This window comes from Siphateles boraxobius, unplaced genomic scaffold (genome assembly GCF_051911475.1).
Source record: "Siphateles boraxobius isolate OS27281-9 unplaced genomic scaffold, OSU_SipBor_1 56, whole genome shotgun sequence".
Classification (NCBI taxonomy): Eukaryota; Metazoa; Chordata; class Actinopteri; order Cypriniformes; family Leuciscidae; genus Siphateles; species Siphateles boraxobius.
This window is the reverse complement of record NW_027509182.1, coordinates 10,405,339-10,432,235: the sequence shown is the minus strand read 5'-3', so window position 1 is coordinate 10,432,235 and position 26,897 is coordinate 10,405,339. Positions and strand designations below refer to the sequence as shown.

General features: G+C 38.3%; 1 protein-coding gene across 2 annotated transcripts in view; it reads left to right on the top strand.

Annotated features, from left to right (window-relative positions):
* Nucleotides 1–18,856, top strand: part of wasf3a (WASP family member 3a) — a 28,419-nt gene extending 9,563 nt beyond the window's left edge. For both annotated transcript variants that reach the window (XM_077206695.1, XM_077206694.1), the window contains exons 2-9: nucleotides 3,204–3,376; nucleotides 4,738–4,872; nucleotides 8,332–8,485; nucleotides 11,068–11,185; nucleotides 11,433–11,626; nucleotides 12,767–13,030; nucleotides 15,121–15,416; nucleotides 17,579–18,856. In XM_077206695.1, coding sequence (XP_077062810.1) covers nucleotides 3,244–3,376; nucleotides 4,738–4,872; nucleotides 8,332–8,485; nucleotides 11,068–11,185; nucleotides 11,433–11,626; nucleotides 12,767–13,030; nucleotides 15,121–15,416; nucleotides 17,579–17,736 — 1,452 coding nt within the window. In that variant the 5' untranslated portion in view covers nucleotides 3,204–3,243 and the 3' untranslated portion in view covers nucleotides 17,737–18,856. The remainder of the gene's footprint in view (nucleotides 1–3,203; nucleotides 3,377–4,737; nucleotides 4,873–8,331; nucleotides 8,486–11,067; nucleotides 11,186–11,432; nucleotides 11,627–12,766; nucleotides 13,031–15,120; nucleotides 15,417–17,578) is intronic.
* Nucleotides 18,857–26,897: the final 8,041 nt, after the last annotated feature.

Here is a 26,897-nt window from a genome sequence, read left to right as displayed (position 1 = left end):
CAAAGCTCTTCCAGAGCTTCGGCTGTTTCCTTATATTCATTCACAGTATTGTCAGTCAGGAGCTGGATATTTCCGTCTGATGTCCTGGACAACACAGGTGGGCAAAACGAGACGATAGTCTTTACCAAGTCGCTCGCCTTGCTGGAACCATTCCATAAAGTGACGATAGGCTGTTAGGCGATATTGTCTACAAAACAGTAAGCACAACGTTAGCAATGCGAACTATTTGCACACAGTATACTATCATAGATGTAAATATAACAACAATAGCTCAGCTGACTAACGTTACGAGGGAAGAACATTGTGATAATGCCGGGTGTCCAAACTCTGTACATTACGTCTTGGTAAAAAAAAGAAAAACAAACCAAATAACGTTACTCACTTTACACTAAGCCGTCCGTTTGTCCCTGCGGGCTTTGGCTGGCGTTTCCAATTTATCTCGTCCAGAAGAAAATGGGATCGTTGAAATTCGCGACAGCAATAGGACTCTCTATCTGTTTCCATAGGCGCACAGCGTGAGCACTGACAGCTCCAGTCCGCCCCAGCTGGAGTCTGGCCGGGCTCGAGTCAGGTCTTGCTCCCCTGCTGCAGCAGCTGCTCCGGCCGCATCTTGTTCCTCCATCTCCCGCAACTGTTCATCGCTGTATTGCGGCTCGTACAGGTAGCCGCGAGCATCAGATTCGCGCAACTGATCTTCGAAATCCCCTTCTGTCATTTCAACTTCTAAACTAACGTTACCTTCCGCTATCGTGATTAGCCCACTATACAAACTTTATACACAGAGCAAGAGCCTGTTAGCTTAGCTTCTACAGAAAGATGGCTGACAATATCTTACTTTCTGTGAGTGAGATCCCGCCCCATATGGGCGTAGTGAAAACATGCGGAACTAGCTACTAGTACTGGCTGTAGTTTTAAGCCTCTGGCCCAAAAATCCTCCGATGACGCAAAATGACGATTTTTGCGTCATCGGAGGATTTTTTCCAGACTAAAAATACATAAATCTCTCATATCAGGGGGAAATGAGGGGGGGAAGCAAGGTAATTCGAAAATACTACTGGTTTTCTACTAATACAAATCTTAATGCTAAATCCTGAAGTAACCCTTTAATCAGACCCCACCATCCTGGACGAACTGCCTGAACTTTCTCCCATCCACGATCTCAGTCAACCAGCAACCTTCCAGGAGGTTCTATCATCTGTCCATTCCCTTAAGAACAACAAGTCTCCTGGTGCTGATAACATCCCTGCTGAGCTACTGAAGGAAGGAGGGTAAATATGTATGCGCACCCTCTACCAGTACAACACCAAGGCCTGGACTGATGAGAACATCCCACAGCAATGGAGAGATGCAAACATTGTAGTCATCTATAAGAACAAGGGTGACAAGCCTGTCTGCGGCAAAAGTAGGGCATATCACTCCTTTCTGTTGGTGGTAAGGTCATGGCCAAGGTGCTGCTTCACAGACTTATTAACAACATCGCTGAATCAATGCTGCCAGAATCACACTGTGGGTTTAGAAAGAACAGGAGCACGATCGACATGATCTTCACAGCCCGGCAGCTTCAGGAAAAGTGCCGGGAGCAACATCAGGACATGTTTATGGCCTTTGTCGATCTCTCGAAAGCATTCGATACTGTGCAAAGAGAGCTCTTATGGGATGTCCTCCTGAGGTTTGGTTGTCCCAATAAGTTTGTTAACATCCTCCGCCAATTCCATGATGGGATGACTGCTCGGGTGACCATAGGCGGATAAGAGTCCGAGCCCTTCCTTGTACGTACAGGGGTGAGGCAGGGGTGTGTGCTAGCGCCAGTACTCTTTAACATCTTCCTCCTGTGTGTCACCAAGCTCTTCTCCACAACGAGATTGAAAAAGAGCAGTGGTGTGGCAGTGGACTTTAGATTAGATGGCAACCTCTTTAATATTAGGGGGCTACACGCAACCACAAAAATCTGTAGGGAACAGGTCCAGGAGCTGCAGTATGCAGACGATTGTGCTTTTGTTGCCCATACGCCGGAGGATCTTCAAACTGTCCTTGCTGTGCCGTTTAGGGCTGACTGTCAACACCACCAAGACAGAAGTGGTCTGCCAATGTAGTACAAATTTCCCACCGAGATTACCTGCCTTCACTGTTAGAGATGAACAGTTGTCAGTAGTGCCATCTTTCAAATATCTGGGGAGTTTTCTCTCTGAGGATAGTGGCATCGACAATGAAATCCAGAGCCGAATTAAACAGGCATCAGCTGCCTTTGGGAGACTTCGATGTAGAGTCTTTTATAATAAGAACCTTCATCCCTCCACAAAGGTCGCCGTATACCAAGCGGTGTCTGTCACTACCCTCCTCTATAGCTGTGAAGTGCGGGTAACCTACAGCCGTCACATCAAGTCCTTAGAGCACTTCCTCATAAGCTGCCTTCAGTGCATTCTGGGAATCACCTGGCGTAATCGTGTGCCTCACACTGAAATACTTAAAAAGACCAACTGCAGAAGTATTGAGGTCATGATTACCCAGCGCCAACTGCAGTGGTCAGTTGATCAGATGAAGAACGCCTTGAGGAAGTGTAAAATCAGACCTGAGGATCTGGAAGATGTTGCTGCTGACATACCATCTGGAGACAGCTGTGTAGAGATGGAGCTCGTACGCTAGATATGGAGAGGACAACCACAAGACAGCAGAAGTGAGCAAGGAGGAATACAGCCATAGCTGCTACTGTTACCACCACTACCTCCATCACATACATATGCCCCACCTGCAGTAGAGCTTGTGAGTCCAGGATAGACTGTTCAGCCATCAAAGATCTCACCGTTAAAGGCATGGACGTCATCATCGGATTTTGATGGACAACTGAAGAAGTGTGTGTGTGTGTGTGTGTGTGTGTGTGTGTGTGTGTGTGTGTGTGTGTGTGTGTGTGTGTGTGTGTGTGTGTGTTTGTGTGTGTGTGTGTGTGTGTGTGTGTGTGTGTGTGTGTGTGTGTGTGTGTGTGTGTGTGCGCGTGAGAGAATCTGGCCTCTTCTCTGTGGTGTCTTCTTGACAGCTGTAGGGATCATTACCTTATATTGATTAGTTTTTAACATAAATTATATTAAGTTGGGTTATTAATGGCACTTTTTGAATCTGTCAGGTTCATATTTTAGTCTTCATTATGTGACATTGTGAATGATGTGTGAGGATATTTGGTCTAACTGACTGTGTTTGTGTACTTCCAGGTGCTGAGGTTTGTGTGTGTGTGTGTGGTGAGGTGAAGCCATGCCGCTGGTCAAGAGAAACATGGAGCCAAGGCATCTGTGCAGAGGAGCTTTACCTGAGACCATCAGCAATGAGCTGGAGTGTGTGACCAACAACACTCTCTCTGCCATCATACGCCAACTCAGCAGCCTCAGTAAGACCTACTCTATCATGTTACATGTACATAATGTAATATGTACTCTTTTTTCTGGGCCCGGTTGCATAAACCTCTAAGACTAGTCTTACAAGTTAGACATCAAATTTGTTTCTTTTAGACTGTTCATAGCTTTTTTAAAATCAGTTACATAAAAACGTAGATTGGCCTAATTTAATACCGAAAAGTAAGACTGACTGCCCCTGACTAACTGGTAGTAGGTCATTTTAGAACTGAAGACACTGTCTTAACGTAATGGCTATGTTTATGCAACCGGCCCCTGATGTCAATATATTTTCTTTTCAATAATCATTTGACAATTTACCCAAACAGCTGGACAACAAAACAAAACAATACAAAACGAGCAAAAAAAAACAAAACAAAACAAGCAAACCAATACAAAACAAAACAAAACAGAAAATCAAAGCAAAACAAAGCAAAACAAAAAATACCAATTAAACATTTCTACCAATATTGCCTAAAAAACAATAACAAAAAGTTACAATGTTCTCTATTGACACTAATTTGAGAAGATTTTTTTAAATATATATTAATATATATAGAAGTAGTATAAATAATTAATTTTATACATTAAAAAAAAAAAAAAAAACATGCAGCCTGAGATTTATTCAAGACAGCCTTGTTCTGAGAACACAGTTTAGAGTTCTGATTAAAATTATAATATAGTTGAATCTATATGCAAGTAATACCGTTTTACACAAACACTATAAATCAATAGATGGAATGGGATGAGATAACAATGCTTTTAGTTCGCTGGCTTCCAGCAAATGCTCTAAAGCTTAATCCCATCAAGTTCAGAGAGAGATCGACAGATTTGGACGCCGAGTGTATGCATGTTCTGTGAGGTCAAAGACCCTGAGTTGGTGAATTCATGACGCCTGCAATTTCCTGTGTGTGTGTCTGTGTGTGTGTGTGTGTGTGTGTGTGTGTGTGTGTGTGTGTGTGTGTGTGTGTGTGTGTGTGTGTGTGTGTGTGTGTGTGTGTGTGTGTGTGTGTGTGTGTGTGTGTGTGTGTGTGTGTGTGCATCTTTATGTTGCTGAGCATGTGATATGTGTTTGTGTGAATGTATGGAATGAGACACGCATCATTTGATTTGGAGTGAATATTTATGTGTTGCAGTTCTCCAGTATATTAGATCATGCACAGTAATTATATAGGAGGGGACATACTGTAATGTTTGAAGATTGTAAATAAAAGTTTTGCCCTTGAGCGTATAGCTTATCCTCAGCTTGCATCAAGAGGATTGTTCCTAACAAGCTGTAAGATGTTTTCTGCTTTCTCGAAAGGACTATTTCAAAGTTCATCTCCGATCTTCTGTCTGTTTTTCTCATCTTCAACAGGTAAACATGCCGAGGACGTGTTTGGTGAGCTTTTTAATGAAGCTAATACATTCTACCTGCGGGCTAATTCTCTACAGGACCGCGTAGACCGTCTTGCAATCAAGGTCACTGAGTTGGACTCTAGTGTGGAGGAAGGTCAGTCAAAGGTCAAGGATCACATACACTTGACCAGAGATGGGGCGGGGTGCTTTTTTAACAGGATGTGCGGTTCAAAATGACCCGTGGATCTCCTTTCTTTTCTCCTTTCACGGTGCTTTTTAACCTCCTGAGACCCTGCGACCTCAAATGAGGACATCACATTTTTGGTTGTGTGCAGCATAATACTTAATTCTGTGTAACTGAAACATGTTTTTCACAAACGAGGACACTTACACTGCCATCTGGTGGGGTCAGAAGAGAAAAAAATTTAACATAAATAATTTAAAGATGGCGGAGAACACAGGTCACATGTCACGCAGCCACTCCAGACCAAAACTTTGTAGTTGCATTGAGCTTCGTGACGCACACTGGCTCACTCACTCGAGCGCGCACACACACACACACTCAACGGCGCACACACACAGACACACACATACATACACACACACACACACACACACTCTCTCTGTCTCTCTCTTGCTCGTCGCTCGCTCGCGACACACACACACACTCACTTTGCTCACTCGCACACACACACACACACACACACACACACACACACACACACACACACACACTCTCTCTCTCTCTCTCTCTCTCTCTCTCTCTCTCTCTCTCTCTCTCTCTTGCTCACTCACTCGCTATCGCGCGCGCACACACACACTCTCTCTTGCTCGATCGCGATCACACAGACACACACACACACAGGATATGAATTGTTGATATCAACAATTCAATTGTTGATATCAACAATTACATTTTTGATATCAGCAATTTAACTATTGAAATCAAAAATAGAATTCTTGATATCAACAATTGAATTATTGATATCAACAATTGAATTGTTGATATCAAGAATTGATTTCTTACTAGTAGAAATATAATTTTTGATATCAATAATTACATTGTTAGGCTACTAGTAAAAATGCGAATTCCTGATTTCAATAATTCAATTGTCACTAGTTGAAATGTCTATTCTTGATATCAACAATTAAATGCTACTAGTAAAAATGTTAATTTTTGATATCTGAAAATGTATTTCTGATATCAATATAATTTCAGATATCTAAAATGGCTTTCTTACTAGTAACAATTACATTCATGATATCAGAAATTAACATTGTCACTAGTGAAAATGGAATTATTGATATCATAAATGAACATTGTTACTAGTAGCAATTCAATTGTTGATATCAAGAATAGACATTTCAACTAGTGACAATTGAATTCTTGATATCAAAAATAAAGGTTTTTACTATAAGAATTGTATTTCTGATATGTGAAATTGGAATTTCAACTAGTAAAAAATTAATTCTTGATATCAACAATTGATTTTGAATGGCAGCCTATGGAGACTTTTCACAAGTGAAAATACAATTACAGATATCAAGAATTATAGTTTTTACTAGTTGAAATTCAGTTGCTGATATCAAGAATTATAATTTTAACTAGTGAAAATTTAATTGTGGATATCAAGAATTAGCATTGTTACTAGTGGAAATGTAATTTCTGATATCAAAAACTGCCATTGTTACTAGTAGAAATCTAATTCCTGATATCAATAACTATTATTTTAACTAGTGAAAATTGAATTGTTAATATCAAGAATTCATATCCTGAAAATGAATAAAAGTTAAAATGGCTTGCCTATGGCAAGCCGTTTTAACTTTTATTCATTTCCAGGATATGAATTCTTGATATCAACAATTCAATTTTTGATATCAACAATTAAATTTTTGATATCAACAATTACATTTTTGATATCAACAATTACATTTTTGATATCAACAATTTAATTTTTGATATCAACAATTTAATTCTTGATATCAACAATTAGATTCTTGATATCAACAATTGAATTCTTGATATCTGTAATTGTATTTTCACTAGTGAAATGTCACCATAGGCTGCCATTCAAAATTAATTGTTGATATCAACAATTGATTTCTTACTAGTAGAAATATAATTTTTCATATCAATAATTACATTGTTACTAGTAAGAATGTGAATTCCTGATATCAATAATTCAATTGTCACTAGTTGAAATGTCTATTCTTGATATCAACAATTAAATTGCTACTAGTAAAAACTTTCATTTTTGATATCTGAAAATGTATTTCTGATATCAATATTATTTCAGAGATCTAAAATGGCTTTCTTACTAGTAACAATCACATTCATGATATCAGAAATTAACATAGTCACTAGTGAAAATGGAATTATTGATGTCCAAAATGAACATTGTTACTAGTAGCAATTCAATTGTTGATATCAAGAATAGACATTTCAACTAGTGACAATTGAATTCTTGATATCAAAAATAAAGGTTTTTACTAGTAAGAATTGTATTTCTGATATGTGAAATTGGAATTGCAACTAGTAAGAAATCAATTATTGATATCAACAATTGATTTTGAATGGCAGCCTATGGTGACATTTCACTAGTGAAAATACAATTACAGATATCAAGAATTATAGTTTTTACTAGTTGAAATACAATTCTTGATATCTAGAATGAGCATTTTAATTAGTAAAAATGTGATTGTTGATATCAAGAATTAGCATTGTTACTAGTGGAAATGTAATTTCTGATATCAAAAATTGCCATTGTTACTAGTATAAATCTAATTCCTGATATCAATAACTATAATTTTAACTAGTTAAAATTGAATTGTTGATATCAAGAATTCATATCCTGGAAATGAATAAAAGTTAAAACGGCTTGCCATACTTGCCATACACCCCAAAAAGCTAGAATAAATCTAAAATGTACGCCAAACCAAAACTCAGGTCTCAGGAGGATAAAGTTAAGATAGACCCACTGTCCTTGCATGAGGACATAATTTTATGCAAAAACCACTTCCTGTACAAAAACAAATTTTAGTTATTATACTTATTAGGTCCTACTTATACCAAATAGCAAGAAAAATTATAAAATGCACACCAGGCAAACTCTCGGGTCTCAGGAGGTTAATGTCACCATGAAATTAAAATGACAATTATTTTTAATTAAATATTGCAGCATTTATAATAAATTTGTACCATTACCCATTGAATGCATATAAATTATTGATAAATAAAAATGACTGTCTGTGGTAAGCAACGACATGCAAGTTACATTACTTAAAATGTCAAAGTAAGGTTAACTAAATGATTGTATTAAACCAGAACCAGAGAAATATTAATAGCATCATGCATGAATGATGGGCGTAATCTGTAGATTATTTATTTATTTTTTAACCTTTTTTCGCTATTCTTTTAAATCTGTGAAACTGATGGTAAATGTGTTAAATGGAATTACTATAACATGAAAAAATACAACTCATAGATAATACAGGGCATATATAGAACTTTGTTAAAGGTGTGTTTTCTAATTCTGTGGAGAGCAGATATTGTGTGCCTAGAGATAACTGATGTACTTTGTGTAATAATCTCTCTGTTTCCTTTTTGCCACAGTATCACTTCAGGACATTAACATGCGCAAAGCCTTCAAGAGTTCTACTGTTCAAGACCAGCAGGCGGTGACAAAGAGCAGCACTCCAAACCCCATCACAGAGATGTACAACACCAGCGACAAACCACCACCTCTGAACATACTCTCTGCCTACAGGTGTGTGTGTGTGTGTGTGTGTGTGTGTGTGTGTGTGTGTGTGTGTGTGTGTGTGTGTGTGTGTGTGTGTGTGCACACGTTTTACTATCCCAGTGCGGATTTCAACCTGAATTCAAACAGACTCATGGGGACTTAAATTTAAATAAATTTTATGTGATGGGTAGGTTTTTTTAAATTACTCGCCCTTAATGTTGTTCCAAACCCGTAAGATTTTCGTTCATCTTCAGAACACAAATGAAGATCTTTTGATGAAATCTGAGAGCTTTCTATTCCTCAATTGACAGCTACACAACTACCACTTTGATGCTTCAAAAAGTTCATAAAGAGATCGTAAAACTAATCCATATGAATTGAGCGGTTTAGTCCAAATTTTTCTGTAGACACTTAATTTAGATTTAATTTAGGATTTTATTCACACTTAAACATTGATCAGCGAACATAAACAGAAGCTGAACTGAACCTGCTTGATGCACGAGAACAAACCTCTTGCTGAAGCTCAAACGTAACGTGTAACACGAGAATGAACCTCATTGGTTCTTACAGAAGCTCAAACGTGATGCGTAACACGAGAATGAACCTCATTGGTTCTTACAGAAGCTCAAACGTGATGCGTAACACGAGAATGAACCTCATTGGTTCTTACAGAAGCTCAAACGTGATGCATAACACGAGAATGAACCTCATTGGTTCTTGCTGAAGCTCAAACGTGATGCTAACACGAGAATGAACCTCATTGGTTCTTGCTGAAGCTCAAACGTGATGCGTAACACGAGAATGAACCTCATTGGTTCTTACAGAAGCTCAAACGTGATGCGTAACACGAGAATGAACCTCATTGGTTCTTGCTGAATCTCAAATGTGATGCGTAACACGAGAATGAACCTCATTGGTTCTTGCGGAATCTCAAACGTGATGCGTAACACGAGAATGAACCTCATTGGTTCTTACAGAAGCTCAAACGTGATGCGTAACATGAGAATTAACCTCATTGGTTCTTGCTGAATCTCAAACGTGATGCGTAACACGAGAATGAACCTCATTGGTTCTTGCTGAAGCTCAAACGTGATGCGTAACACGAGAATGAACCTCACTGGTTCTTGCTGAAGCTCAAACGTGATGCGTAACACGAGAATGAACCTCATTGGTTCTTACAGAAGCTCAAACGTGATGTGTAACACGAGAATGAACCTCATTGGTTCTTGCTGAATCTCAAATGTGATGCGTAACACGAGAATGAACCTCATTGGTTCTTGCGGAATCTCAAACGTGATGCGTAACACGAGAATGAACCTCATTGGTTCTTACAGAAGCTCAAACGTGATGCGTAACATGAGAATTAACCTCATTGGTTCTTGCTGAATCTCAAACGTGATGAGTAACACGAGAATGAACCTCATTGGTTCTTGCTGAAGCTCAAACGTGATGCGTAACACGAGAATGAACCTCACTGGTTCTTGCTGAAGCTCAAACGTGATGCGTAACATGAGAATGAACCTCATTGGTTCTTGCTGAATCTCAAACGTGATGCGTAACACGAGAATGAACCTCATTGGTTCTTACAGAAGCTCAAACGTGATGCGTAACACGAGAATGAACCTCATTGGTTCTTGCTGAAGCTCAAACGTGACGCGCAACACGAGAATGAACCTCATTGGTTCTTGCTGAATCTCAAACGTGATGCGTAACACGAGAATGAACCTCATTGGTTCTTACAGAAGCTCAAACGTGATGCGTAACACGAGAATGAACCTCATTGGTTCTTGCTGAATCTCAAATGTGATGCGTAACACGAGAATGACCTCATTGGTCCTTGCTGAAGCTCAAACGTGATGCGTAACACGAAAATGAACCTCATTGGTTCTTGCTGAATCTCAAACGTGATGCGTAACACGAGAATGAACCTCATTGGTTCTTACAGAAGCTCAAACGTGATGCGTAACACGAGAATGAACCTCATTGGTTCTTGCTGAATCTCAAACGTGATGCGTAACACGAGAATGAACCTCATTGGTTCTTGCGGAATCTCAAACGTGATGCGTAACACGAGAATGAACCTCATTGGTTCTTACAGAAGCTCAAACGTGATGCGTAACATGAGAATGAACCTCATTGGTTCTTGCTGAAGCTCAAACGTGACGCGTAACACGAGAATGAACCTCATTGGTTCTCACGAGTCAAGCGAACATGCTTGAGCTTCTGTTTACCACAACTGATGTATGAGTTGATGAATGTTTATATGTGAATATAAGCCTAAATTAAATCTGTTCATCATATATAGTGATCGAGTCTCTTCAGAAAAATTTGGACTAAACCGCTCAATTCATATGCATTAGTTTTACGATCTCTTTATTAACTTTTTGAAGCATCAAAGTGGGAGTTGTGTAGAGGTCTATGAAGGGACAGAAAGCTCTCAGATTTCATCAAAAAGATTTTAGTTTTTGTTCAAAAGATGAACGAATGTCTTACAGGTTTGAAACGACATGAGGGCGAGTAATTAATGACAGATTTTTAATTTGTACGTGAATTATCCCTTTAAGATGTTTGTTGTTTATAAATGAGTTGTGTTTGTTTGTTTGATCCAGGGATGACCATCTTGATGGAATTAAGTTCTACACAGACCCCTCATATTTCTTTGACTTGTGGAAGGAGAAAATGCTTCAAGACACAGAAGACAAGAGAAAAGAGAAGAGGAAATATAGGGTAAAATAATCACTCCTTTGAATGTTTTGAATGTCTATAATGTCTCTGGTAACGTTTTTGCAGACGTAGTTGGGTTTGCAGCAGTGCATGACTTAATGAGTTTGGCTTATTTGACCTATACACACACAGTTCCTTTGAGTGAAAACTCACTCAACTCGATCCTATCCCAGAGGAAAATGATATTGCTCAGAATTAACTTGAGTTTTTACAAGCTAAAAGCTCAGATCATTTACATCTTCTGGCACAGGAGCAGAAGCGGGGGGTTGATGGGACGTTGCCTCGCGAGGTGAAGAAGGTTCGTAAGGCTCATAACCGCAGACAGGAATGGAACATGATGGCTTTTGATAAAGAGTTACGGCCAGACCATCGTCATCATCATCCTCATCATCATACACTTCGCAGGGGTGTATCGTCTGAAGGCTCGCTGTCTCCAGAGGGCAGGTCTGATATTTTAGATATTTTAAACTGTATTTATGCCATATTACTCACATTGCTACAAAAAATTATCTCAACTCATTACTCAGTAAAAAAAAAAAAAAAAAAAAAATATATATATATATATATATATATATATATATATAATATTAATGGTTACAGTGATGTACTTAGTAATATAATAAGTGAATGGGACAATGCAATGTTAAAACATTAACATTAAAATACACACTGGCATTATATGCACAATGATACAATACAAGAATTTTGAATGAATATTGCAATGGTTATTATAAATGATCTATCCATGCTAATACTATATATTATTTGCATGGTTAAATAATTTATATATTACATTTTTCTTTTAACTGTGTGCAGGTATTTGCTTTTTGAAAGAAGTTTTTTGTGCTCATCAAGGCTGCATTTATTTAATCAAAAACACAGTAAAAACAGTAATATTGTGAAATATTATTCAAATTTAAAATAACTTTTCTATGTCAAGTCAAGTCACCTTTATTTATATAGCGCTTTTTACAATACAGATTGTATCAAAGCAGCTTCACAGTGATAACATGAAAATAATAATTTTCACACGATCACACTATGTGAATATTTTAAAAGGTAATTTATTCCTGTGTTCAAAGCTGCATCATTACTCCAGTCTTCAGTGTCACATGATCCTTCAGAAATCATTCTGATATGCTGATTTTTACTGCTTTAAAAAAATTTTTTGTGGAAACCATGATACACTACCAATTAGAGGTTTGGGGTAAGTACGATTTAAAAAATAATTTGAATAATAAATGAATACTTTTATTCAACAAGGACACATTAAATTGATCAAAAGTGACAGTAAATACATCTGTCACAGTTTCTACAAAAATATTAAGCAGCCAAAACTGTTTCCAACATTGATACATTTAAGAACCATTATTAATAATTTAGCTCCAAATAAGTATATTAGAATGATTTCTAAATGATCGTGTGACACCTTTTAAATTTAATTATTCCAAACTTTTGACTGGTTAAGTGTATATTTGTATAAAGTACATTAGTAATTATTTTAATGAAGCAAACTAGATTTCTTATGATTCGGTTCCTCAGAAATCATTATTGCATGATTTGCATGAATCTTCTTTCCAACAGACCACATCCAAACAACTTCGACTACCCCGTCCCAGCATGCCACGCTCCAGCCCGAGCACATCCTGTGGGGACCGCATCATCGAGTGCTAATGGAGGGGTGGAGCACGAGTACCACAGCATCGGAGGGCCTGCAGGGGTCACAGTGGGTGCTGATGAAGGTTACAGAGTGGCTTTACTGGCTCGAACACATCCAGCTCATCCACAGTACCTGCCCCGGGAAAATGGAGTCAATGGAACCGTCATGCTTCCACCAACAGACTATGGGTAATAGCAAAAATGCATGACTCGGCTATTTTAAATAAACAAGATATTGTAGTTTTATGTTTCTGAATTTGTCAGAATGCTGAAAAAAAACTTAAGTATTTCCATGCTAATTAGTGCTGGTCTAGTCTCACACTGGATGCATTAGCAGAGGTGAAGCATCAGCCACTTATTGCCCAACTTTGTGTAGCGCTCTGACCCATTTACAATTGCCATCATAGTCCGCTTGTCCCGCCTCCCGAACACACCATATAACCATGTTAAGCCATATAACATGCTGTTTACTGTAGCTTATGATCAAATTAGTCTACAACTTAAGCTACAACTTGAGTCTACAACTATTTCTAGTGCAAAACTTTCTGTAGCAGTTTTTGTCTTTAATCAAAAAAAAAACATATTGGTTATATGCTTTGATGGTGCATTTTGGAAGTGCACTTAATTGAATTGAATGTGCACTTGTAGTGTACTTCAGATCTTATGAGTATATTTTAAAAAAAACTGTACACACAACTTTTCTTACGTCACACAAACAAACCACACTCAGACATACCAACACATCCACACAATTATAGCTGCATAATTTATGCAATTGGCTCTATAATATGCAGAAGTATAAAACAGGAATAAAGAAAGTATTTGCATTATAGGCCAAATCTAATAAAAGGGCACCATCCGGTAAAAAATAGTACAACAAATTTATTTTGAGGCCTTGCCAACAGAATGAAAGCCTATTAACAACGACTGCATAATTTTATAGTTACATGGCCCTAGGATTAAAAAATTGCAGTTTTAATGTCTTTTAATTGGGGACATTAGTATAACTATTTTGTGTTACTAGTGTAAAATAGATTTATTAGTGGAAATAGGGGTGAAATAGTAAAATTCCAATAAAAATACACACTTGTGCCAATTTGTTGGCATTAACATTGACAAAAAATATTTTTTTTTAAAACACGCACAAGGGTTAAATGAGTCAAAAGAGCACTCTATAATTTTAATTATTTAAACTATAACACATTTTCATTTAATTGCAATGGACATGCAGTTATATGACCGAAAATATTACAGTTAGTTAGCACTGAAGTATATTCTTTTAACCCTTTTAAAATAATTTATGTAATAAGAACCCTTTTTAAAAGTCAAAGTCTTTTTACAGCATACCAGAGGACTACCCACAACTCATTCACTAACCATTTGATGAAGAAATGTGGGCTTAAATTGCCAGTTTCAGGTCTCAAAATGAATCTGGAAAAAGATCTCGAATTGGTCTGTAAACTAAAGGTGTTCACACATGTAATTCGGTTCGCTTGGCTTGTTTGGTCCGGGCAACAAAAAAAATACATGTAGTACTGGTCTGCTTAGCGTTCACATTGACATTTTAACACCGAACCTAAAGACATGGGTATAATGTTCGAAACCTGATTGGTCGGTTTTTATTACGTATATTTCGTGATGGAACTTACCAAACATCCAAACAATGCTGTGCTCTGGGATAAATGCACTCGCTGTGTGTGCACAGCTACATATGATGGTATTCTGACCAGCTTTTGAACTCGTGAAGAGATTATAAAAAGTGTAAAGGTCCGTCACACATCCGTCCGTCACACACACACACACACACACACACACACACACACACACACACACGCACACACACACATCTGCTGTGAGGAGACACGGTTCTGATGCCTGTTCTGAACTGTGGTGAGCAACATCGCCAGCTATGACGGGTCGCATCTTGTGACATCATGTCCTGTTTTTGGTTGGTTTACATGTCTTTGACGTTTGTAAGAGGACTGAGACTCATCTTTTCAGCGTCTCGATCCTCTTGGTGCACCAGGGTTCAGATGGCAGCGTTCACACTTATTCAAGTGAACCGCACTTACAGAGCAATCGCACCAGGGTTTGTTTTAATCCAACCAAGTGTGAACACACCCACTGCATTTACAATGTTTACTGGAATGATACAGTGAGCACTGGAAAAAGCTACAATGTGGACCAGACTTTTATGCTAATAGTCAAAAGCCTCAATCCAATGACCATGTATGTTTCCAAATACTGTATTTTTCAACTTCTCTCTGTCTCTCTTGTAGTATGATGGAGTACTATGCCAGTTCAGGCCCGCCGCCTCCTGCAACGGCTCTCCTCATTCCCTCAGCACAGACGGCGTTTGCCTCACCTCCAGCTACTCCTCATCCTGGACCAATCACATCATCCCTACGGTGTCCTCTTCCACCGGTCCCGCCTCCCGGACCGGCTTCAGCTCCTGCAGGTCCTCCTCCTCCTCCAGCGCCTCCACCTCATCCCGTCACACTCGGAGAGGGACGGAGACGCTGTCTGAAGCCCGTCACAGACGCTCGCAGCGACCTACTCTCAGCAATACGCATGGGTGAGTCGAGTGCTTTCTGCAGATTTCTGAACATCAACAGGAGAGTGCTATACATTCACATGACTACAGTACTTTATACAGTAGGCCTACACTTGTGACAAAGAAGTACAATTCAGGATGCTTAAGGAAATAATATACTTATGTTCAAACTGAGTGTAATGGTTTCGTAAACTTAAGGGGAGACACTACAGTCAAAAACTGTTTTTTCATGCATCTGTCAATTTTGGGCTTTTTGACTTTTCATAAAGTGTTTTTTCAGACTATTGGACAGAAACATCCAAAATACACTTTTAACTGTATCTTTTAGAGCACCTTATCTATTTGTATCTGTAGATTTCAATTACAGCATATATTTTTAAAGGACGTTTTTTCAAAATGAGTTTTTCCTCCAACATTGAGCCAGAAATCTTCACTTCAGTAGCACTGCCATACATCAGACTTTAGTTTTATTCTTATCTATATTATGTAAGTTTTTACATATATAATTTTCCTGATTTTATACAACATTTTATTCCTAAAGAAATGGCGAAAATGTAATTAATTTTTGCTGTTGACAGTATTTTCTGATTTGTGGAGTGCTAAATGGAGATATACAAAATCCTCTCTGTAAAAACCTTTGGCTCTAATATATCAAATAAATGAAACAATTTTTAACCTGACTTAATCCAATCCTAGTAATGTATGCAAATTAGTGCACATTTAAACATACAATTTCAGAAAACTTGTAATACAAAAAACGTTTGCTATTATTAGTGTAATATGGTGAAGTATGGTGATATTTAATAGTTGTTGTTTTTTACCCTATTCACCCGGGGTGTCTCGCCTTAATTGCAATTAAATTAAATATATTGTAAATTTATATTAAATGCAATTAGTTGAACATTAGAGTGTTTTTCGACTAAACTTTAGAAATAATTATGAATTGAAAAATAGATGTACTTTAGTCTTTTAAATATAAGTGTACTGCCGAATGTACTGACAAGCATTTATGGTAAACTAAAATTTCTATAAGTACATGTCATTTCTAATGAAACTTTGATGCAATGTTTTTAAATATATCTGTAATTACACATTCGAATGATGAAGTTGCAATTTAGTACATTTGAAGTATATTATCTTTAAATGTAATATAACACTACCGTTACCAATGTAATCAAGCGCTTTAGTATATAGTCAACACATCAAAATAAGTACTTCTGAGAAGCACAACAAAATATTTAGACAACTATTTAAAATGTACTTGAATTTAAAACCTTTAATTTGACATTATTGTAACAGTCCACTGGAGGCAAGTTTGTAGAGAACCCAAGTGCAGTTTATTTACAGACTGTGATCAAACAAAAAACAAAAGCATGACATGAACATGACAGGACCTTGCCCTCAGAGTTTACAGTGAAACAAAACTTGACAAGGACACATGGCAAACATGAGTGCATAAATACTCATGGACGAATGACCAGACAAGGGACACCTGTGAATAATGAAACAATGAACCAATGACATCATGACACATCAGACAAGGGAACACATGGCTGGATCACATGACTATAACAGGGAATCACATGACAACAGAAAACTTAAGACATGACCAAAACAAGACGTGACAATTATAACAAAGTGCACTTTTTAAAAGTATACGTAAGTGTTAAGAAACATTCATGAATGTGTTCTCTTTTTAAGCGCAAGTGTCTTCTTTATATCATATATTATTTGCAAGTACAGATTTTCTTAATAAAATATGAAGTACAAAACAAGTGCACGTTCAATACTATTAACTTGAGCACTTCTTTATCGCAAAGGCACATACCATACAGTACGTAATTGGAATTAATTTGGATTAACCAAATTTGATTAATATTGTTATTGTAATATTCTTATAGCTTGGATGTAAATGTAGATGTCTATGTTGAGACGTATGATTCATTTAAGTAATTTTTTATGCTTTTTTTGTTTAGTCCAAACTCAGCAGCTACAATATAAGATTTTAAGAGTGTCAATGCTATGCCCAAAACAAGTTAGCCCTGTGTACTGTATAGACTACTGTACGTGTGTGTGTGTGTGTGTGTGTGTGTGTGTGTGTGTGTGTGTGTGTGTGTGTGTGTGTGTGTGTGTGTGTGTGTGTGTGTGTGTGTGTGTGTGTGTGTGTGTGTGTGTGTGTTTAGGTATCCAACTAAAGAAAGTACAGGAGCAACAGGAGCAGCAAGCTAAAAGAGAGCCCGTGGGGAATGACGTGGCCACTATACTCTCTCGCCGCATAGCCGTGGAGTACAGCGACTCAGAAGACGACTCAGAACTTGATGAGAATGAATGGTCTGACTGATTATAGTCAGCCACACACACAATGATAGAATAGAGACCTTCCTTGTAAATAAATGCGTTCATCTTCAGACACCCACATATAGTTGATTATTAACTCTTTCCCCGCCAACGACTGAATTTTCCATTGTTTATGACATAGTACTTCCTTGCCAATCCATGTTTTTACCATTATAGAGGGTGCTATTACGCATCTTCTGATAGAGTACTAAAAATATCTGTATCAAAACACAGATAAAGAAGAAGCAGAAACAAGCGATAGAAGCATTCCTTACGCACATGTAAGATAAAGCGATCATTAAACATTAAACAGCATATAAATTAAAACTGCCTAACGTTAACGAGAGAAATTTTGACCCAGGACGAGGTATAGGACTGTGAAGCTTTGGGGGAGTTGATGGACTCGATCATTGTTCTGAATCTGATCCAGATAATTTTCTCAGCTTTTTGTTTAGATATTCATACAACAAAATATTCTGGAGGCCATGAAAATTTTGTGAAAAAGATAAAAAATCCTGGCGCTGACAGGCAACTTTTCTTTAAAAAAAACCTGGCGGGGAAAGAGTTAAGAATTATGTCAACTTCTTAAAGAATGCTATGCAATATAGAGTGAAGCTTTGAATGAAGCTAAAACGATCTATCATGTACTTAAGCAAGCCTATGTCCAAGTTACAGGAAGGAGATATTTAAAGTGTTGATCTGAAAATACTTTTGGTTCACATTGGCTAACAGAAAATGTAAATTATTCAGAATTTCTAAATTAAACTATTAGCAATCAAGGTCTTGTAAGAACCTAACACGATCTGCAACAGTGTTGCTGCAGTATTTTCTATATTTATTATTTCAGTTTTATTTCAATTGAATGATCTGCTAATGTTATTATATATTACTTTTCTGTGTTACCTCTTGTACCTCAGCTTGTACGGTGAAATATTTGTGTGGGGAAAAGCTGTGTGAATCTCTCTCTCTCTCTCTCTCTCTCTCTCTCTCTCTCTCTCTCTCTCTCTCTCGATTTAAATGTAGCCAAATTCCATGCTTTTTTGCTGCGGTTAAAGAAATTTTTTTTTGATTAAGAAATGAATTCAAATGTGCTTTCAAACAATAAATGTGACATCTAAGCAGAATATGACTTCTCTCTCATTTATGCCAAAGTCGATTGTTTTTAGAGTCGATTGTTGGGTGATTAAACTGTTAAATCTCCAAGGCCAATAACCTGCTGTGGACTTGCTGTTGACCTCCAGATTTATAATTTTTTAATGAAAGAAGTCTAGAAAGATGAACAGCAAATCTTTCAGCACTGAACATGGTAAGGAGAAAATTATTAAATGGTTTGCGCGCGTTCATGAGAGCGCCACAATGCATGCGTGTTATGTTGACGCAAGAGCAGACGTTGTGTTAACGTGTGTTGGAGATTAATATTTTGTTAATAAAGTGGTAAATTATGTTTTTTTGTGAAACAAAGCACTCGCTTCACTTCATAAAATTGAGGTTAAACCACGTGGGTCGCATCTTACTTTTATGATGTCTTTATATGCCTACCTTTCTTGAAAAGTGGTAGTTGACAAAACTCTCAGATTTCATTAAAACAGATATTCATTTGTGTTTTGAAGATGAACGAAAGTCTTATGGGTTTGGAACAACATGAGGGTGAGTAATTAATTACAGATTTTTCATTTTGGGTGAACTATCCTTGGCTAAAATGCAAAAAAAAATTACACTAATATCTGTCTCTAAATAAGTGACAACCAACACTTGTCACTCTTTGGGTAAGGCCCTGTCACATGGTTTATCCACTTTATTTTTTAACTGCACCGTACTATTGCCTGTAAATTGGCAAGACTTCAGACTCATTAGCCGCTGTAGACAAATAACAAAGTGCAGTTATGGTAAAATGATTTGCGCAAAACACTGTTGGAATTATGATTAATAGTTTGATAATACCAGTTTGCAACATAAAGCAGCAAAGCTGAAATTACTGGAAGTGGCTGAAACTGGAAGCCTTGCACATTTAAGTTAAAACATATACCTTCATACTGCATACATTTATGTACTAATATGCACCTATGAGGGGCAGATAATGTGCAGAGCTGTCCATTAAAGGGTTCTGCAGTGACAAGCTGCTGTACCTCTAAAGGTACCATTTTGGTAAATTTTTCTCAAGGTGTAAGAGCGCTGCCCATAAGAATAGTGACTCTGACTGTTAATGCATTAACTTTGACAGATCTTATTGTATTTTATTTAATCTTATGACTTGGTTGACACCTACTTCAAGAAAATCTCAAGATACGCTGATATGATTGTGGTTGTTTAGCCTACATGAAATGACTAAAAGTAATTTTTTCTCATTGCCTTAGGTATTGTTTGTCAGGAAACACAGACTCATAGATATACGGTGAAATACAAATGTGCGCACACGGTGAGTAAAGGCTTTTGCAGACAACAGAGCAGAGGAGGATATTGCAAACAGTCCGGGTGAGTTGCACCACACCAAGCGGCAACCTTCCGGTCTGTCTCTTGAATCCAACACAGAAGTGACTTAAATTACAATTCACCGACTGGCCGCTAGAGACAGGATCCAAAAGAGAGTCAATCCCATAGACCCCATGTTAATATGCCCAACTTTATAGCAGATTTTCTTTTTTTACAGCCTGGTACAAAAAGTGGTTTTGGTTTATATAGCTAATTTTGCCCTTCATGAGAAGTGAGGGTGGTGAATTTTTTTATAACTCATCCGTTTAAATTATATTAAGCCTTAAAGTTCTGCGTAATTAGGGCGTGGCCACTTGAGTGACAGGTGGATTGTCGCTGCTGTCACTACTAGCCGTGTGTCTACTGTCTGTTTGCCGTCACGTCACCTCAGCTAATCCCATCTCTTTGCCCATTTCCGGTGACGGATGGCGACAGCCGGCTCTGCACACTTTGGGCTTCAAAAATGCTCTTCAGAAACCTACGGGTGACATCACGGACACTACGTCCATATTTTTTTTACAGTCTATGCATCACCACACACACACACTTTGAGATGATTGTAGCTGAATAGATTGAATGACAGTCTTACACTTTCTTTACAGATCTTAGGAGAATACCATTGGAGGAACTGGAGACAGGAGATAATACAAGGAGGTAGCGGAGATGAAGAAACACAGGTAGGAAACCACAGGTAAGCAGTTCAAACAATGTTTGACGGAGTCATGAACCAGACTATCTCTGTGCATGTGGTGCTGGCTTATGTAGAGCACTAGATAATGATGGGAGACAGGTGTGTTGATTGAAAAGTGCAGGTGATGGCCACGGAGGATTATGGGAAATGTAGTGCACAGAGGTGACAAGTATGATGATAGGTGATCCTGAGCCATCACTGGACTGTGCTCATGGACTGGTGTGGAGCTGTGTGTGGCCCAGACACACATAAAGGTTAGGGCCATAATGGACAGTGCAATAGCTCTCCGAGTTGGGCTCTGGAATTTCCCTCACTGGAGCAGATTCAGGGGTTTCACTTTCTGGAGTGGATTTTGAGATTTCACTCCCTGGAGCGGACTCTCGTTCTGGGTAAAACTCTTGTACGGAATCAAGGACTGAAAGGAAATTTAACGGGCCGTAACGGGATTGATTCCGAACTCTGGGTCTGGAACGGGCTTGATGGGAAAAAACAAAACGCTGGTACCAGGAGGGCTGGAGTTGATTGGTGAGACAGCGACTGAGTGGGGCTGTCGTCTTCAACAACCTCGCCAACAGTGAAGGACAAACCACAGCACGTAATCTATGTATTGATCTAGAGTACCTGTGGTAGCACTTGCCGGTACTTGTAGAAACAGCAGGTCATCCAAACCACTCCAGAAGACAGTTTTCAATGTCTCATCATTCCATGGTACCTGGTGGGTGAGCTGAAGGAACTCCAACATTAAACTCAATCGGGTGGCCATCTTGGGTTATGGAGAGAAGCAGAGTGGCTGGATCGAACGAAATGGAGCTTATGGTTGTTGTTTATCGGTTAGGGTCTACTCTTCTGTTAGGAAACAGAACAAATGTGATGAACAAATGTGCACACGGTGAGTAAAGGCTTTTGCAGACAAGAGAGCAGAGGAAGATATTGCAAACAGTCCAGGGGAGTTGCACCACACCAAGCGGCAACCTTCCGGTCTCTCTCTTGAATCCAACACGGAAGTGACTTAAACTGCAATTCATCGACTGGCCGTTTTTACAGTCTATGCACCACACACACACTTTAAGATGATTGCAGCTGAATAGATTAAATGACATCCTTCACACTTTCTTTAACAGGTCTTTGGAGATTACCATTGGAAGAACTGGAGACAGGAGGTAGCGGAGACAAAGAAACAACACACAGGTAAGCAGTTCATACAATGTTTGCTGGAGTCCTAGTCATAGACCAGACCCTCTCTGTGCGTGTGGTGCTGGCTTATGTAGAGAGTAGATGAGGATGATGGCAGACAGGTGTATTGATTGAAAAGAGTGCAGGTAATGGCCAGGGAGGATTTTGGGAAACATAGTGCACAGAGGTGATTGTCATGGTGACAGGTGATCCTCAGAGGTATATCCATATTTTAAAGTTTTAAATAATTTGTTCTAGGAATCAAACATCTCTTCACTATTTCGACTGGCTTCATTTTTCACTCTGCCTTAGATCACTTCAAGGCACAATATGTAAGATTTTTGTATTAAAATATCCCAAAAAACACTAGAACAATGTAATATATATATATATTGTTGACGTGTGTACTAACATTACCCAAATGTTTCCAACAAAGTTTAAATTCAGATAAATCAGCAATTTTAACCAGTGTTACTGACTGTGCCATATGTCGTCTATCAGTGATGTCATACCCTCAATTTCTATATAACCATGGAAACACCAAAGATACTTGAATATATTATGTGTTTTATTAGACAAGTGAGCAACTGTTTGGATACTTTATTTGACAGAAAACTATTCAATATTTTATAGCTCAACATGGTTAGTCTTATTGTTTGATATCGCTTGTTTTCTTGATTTACCGCGAGTAACATGTTTGTACCTCAGAGACAACACTATTGTCAAGTGGCTAACATAGCATAATTAGAGAGAGCTTTCTCCATCATACAATATATTTTAAAATTATTTGCATGTCATTAAGCATCACAAGTCCAGTTTTTAATATTTTTATATTATAATATTGATCTAGAATTCTGCAAAGTGCAACAAGTGTCTCATACCAGCCACTGAGCGAACGCACAGTGTAACACTATAACAACTTTCAACACACTCAAAATAGGGCTGCACGATTTGGGGAAAATGTCATATTGCGATTATTGAGGTCAATATTGCGATTGTGATATAATAAACAAATGGTTTCATGAGTCAACTTGCTTGGTCCTAAAGCAGAATGCACACACAGATTAATGATAATTCTGAAATGTGTATTTCTCAACTCAAACTAGCAACAAAAACTAAATGATTGATAACACTTCTAATGATCAAGAAGCCATTGATGTCTGGATAAAAATGAATTTAAACATTAATTATAGCCATCCAACATTACAGTGATTCCGTCATTACAATTGAAAGCTATCAATTTTTTAAAACATTTATTAGGCTTCAAAAAATATAACAGCTTTTAATTTAAGTTAACTTCAAACAATCCTCACATAAACCCATAATAAATGTCATATTTACCTGTGCCCTTCCTGTCTAACAGGTTGGACATATATAAAGAAATTGAATAAAGTTATCAAACAGTCTACTCTGCATACATTATAAATTATAAATAGACTAATCTATTTATAGAGAAAGCTTTATTGGCTGCTGGCCCTTTAAGAGCAGCCGCTGCTGACAGAGACGCGGATCTCACACGCGCCTCATTCTCTCACAACTCTTTACGTCCAGCATAAGAATGATCTTATGTTATGAAGATACTCGGCAAAACGACATTTTGGCATAATCGTGTGTTATTGTTCGTTCAAGCACGAAAGAGAACTATTCTGGCGCACTGTCTTGTGTGCATGCATGATACTTGCACACGTCTTTCTGTGAGTCACAGTCAGGACATTCACAGGCAGCGTGGTCTCTTTAGACTTTAGTCCGCATGAATGGTTTAAAAGCATTCGCACGAATAAGAGCGGGATCATGTAACACTAGCCAAATGATGACAAAAAATAACATATGCTGCGTTAATTGCGTTAACAGCCCTGATTTGTTTATTTCATATAAAATCGCAGCATTTTGCGTCATATAACCGCAGCGGCTTAATATCGCGATTGCGATTGCAATATGATTAATCGTGCAGCACTAACTCAAATGTATTTAGTATGATTGTTTTATCCATGTAAAACAGCGCTGCGCTACCCCACATTCGCAACGAAAAGAGCGGAAACAGTCAACTGCATCATAAGCATAATAAAAGCTCAGTTGGAATCGAGACATTAGCATTCGCGCCAGCTGCCTCGTTTTGCTCCACGACCTTCTGCCCAACCTGCCTCATACTAAAGAAAAGTTAATAAACTGTAATACATTAGCTCATCCATGAATATGATTTATGAGTCCCGTCGAGTTACTTTTCTATCGGTTGTGGAGGTGAAGACAACAATTCCCATGATTCCACGCTCATTCACGGCGTCATCAAGGTACATCTTTGTTTTGAATAAGCGATCTCTAGCGGTGAAAATTACATATCGTGCCTTTCACTCAGCTAAGGACTATGTATGATTAAAATGACACAAGAAGAGGTCAGGAAATGCATTCTGGATATTCCTTATTGAAGAACTTGCTGTTTTGAAAGCTAAAGCGCAGCCTCTTTTGAACACAATGGTCGGGGATTACAATCTTTTAACGATTCAAACCCACTGTCGTGTGCATTGGGCCTCATGAATGGGATAAGTTAACAAATCACAATAATGTGCTCATTATAGTAGTAATAGTGCTCATTTTTTCAAAAGTCTAGAAATGTAACATACTTCACTTACTTTTGGTGTTGTACATATAGATATGATGGAATGACATTTTTTGAATGTCTTTCAATAGAGTTTCACCTTTTGCAAGCACAGATTTTACCTGTCAACTGTTCAAATTGGATTTATTTGTCCTTCTCACATTAACAAAAGAATAAAGTATTTGTTCATTAAATGCCTTAAAAGAATGTCTTTTAATCCTGATCATCAGAGGAGAATTAAATTATACAAACTGAAACAAGCGACTAAATCTAACGATTTAGGTTGGATGATGCGGTCATCCGCAGTATAATTGATTTAAAGCAGAGCATTATTGTGATGAAAGGTTAGCACAACATAATACACGGCAAAGTGAAAAGCAGTCTGGTGAGCGGATGCATCCCTTTCTTACATTGTTTTGTTTACTGTCTGCATCACGCTCACAGAGCACCTGGTGGGCTGTCTGTTTTTTTCCTGAGAACATTCTCTCACACTCGGACTGTTGTTTTCAAGTATTTGAAATTGTTTTAGTAGAATTAAAAACCCATAGCCTCAAAAGCCTTTGCCCCTGTTTGCATATGGCTCAGAAAAGTTCCCATAGCGATCTCCCACTGGCCCTGCTTATTTGCGATAGTGGTTGAAGTGCAGCATGCTGCCATGCAAAGTTCATTAAATCACTATTTTACCACTTAAGCTTAATCCCTATACCAATACAACAGTACAATCCAGAAAGACAAGAAGGAGACAGACAGAAGAAGAGGGCTTAAAGACTTGACGGATCAGATCTGACGTTTTGTTTTCCCACCGTTGCCAGGGAGTGCAAGGAATCTTGCTTCTGTGCACTTCTCTTGAGGAAAAACGTGGGGATGCGGGACATGTCCTCCCATTTGCCCCATGAAACGCCTTGTCAATCTAGGACTGTCCTTGATTGTGGCCATCTGCCAGTGAATTCAGGAGGGCATCGGTTTCATAGAGCGCATCCTATTGTCCTGTTCTTGTATTAAGTTTGCATTAAGGTTGAACTCGGGTGCAGGAACAAATCACAGATAAAGCTAGTCCTATGTTTTTGGAAGCACTGCCCCCTCTCTATCCGATTCACACACAGCAGCTCTTACTGTAGGGGACGTCTTCACCAGCAGGGAGTCAAAGAGGGTCCCATGGAATGCCTGTCCTCTGTTTAGTTTTGTTTTGTTTATACATTGACAATATGTAATGGCGCCTAACTGTGGGGAGATGGGGAGGGTGGGATGTTGTGAGATGGTGTTAAGAAAAGAAAAAAAGCAGTGGTACGTGCCAAGTGCCAATTGTCTCCTTGTAATAGGCATCAAAAGACCAACTTCTGTGTGTTACCATACAGGTGAACTCACTCCTGGGAAAGTAGGGTTTTTCTCAGCCTCCGCAGAGAGCCAGCGTCGCTCTTTTCTCTCTCAGCAGTAACGGGATTAGTCGTGCCATTGCTCTCCCGGCTTTCACGCCACTGTCTACTTCCCATCTTCCACTAATGTGATTATCCCAGCCCCTGTGGTCCAAGCAGAAGGACGAGGGACTACTCTTCAGTTGCACATTCATGGTGCCTCACAGAACCCCCCTCCAGTAACACCACCCAAATTCTCTAGTCGTGGTGGTGTTAATGATGGGAGACCTGTTGGGCACAATTAGATGCCATCTTAGTCAGAGGAAGACATGGTAGCAAAAGACAAATATTGCATTATGCTTCCATGCCTTGAAAATCACTATATCTCAACAATTCTTACGCATACTGTGCAGTCCGAGGATTAGTAAATTACTAATGACCTCCTAATACCAACTACGTTATTTCACAATCATTTGCTTCATGTCAAGTTAAATTAAATTCAACATTATTGTTAGTGTGTGGAGTACAAGTACAGAGATATCAATATGTCTGAACAGTTGTGGCCATACTTTTACATATACCTTGCAAAATTTTCAATTTGTTAAAAAAAAGTAACTAATTAAGGGATCATAAAAATTACCTGTTTTTTAGTACTGTCCTGAATAAGCTGTTTCACATAACACATGTTTACATCTACACAAGACAAAATAACTGGATTTCAATCATGGGAACCTTCTGAACAGTTTTTGCATACTAATGGAAATGACAATGTTATTTTAGGCTATTTGGTCTTTGCAGACTTTTGTCTTCTGCTACGCTGCTGCTGCAGAGCAAGTATTAATATTTGTTACTGCTAATATATACACATACGCTGATGTGAGCATGTA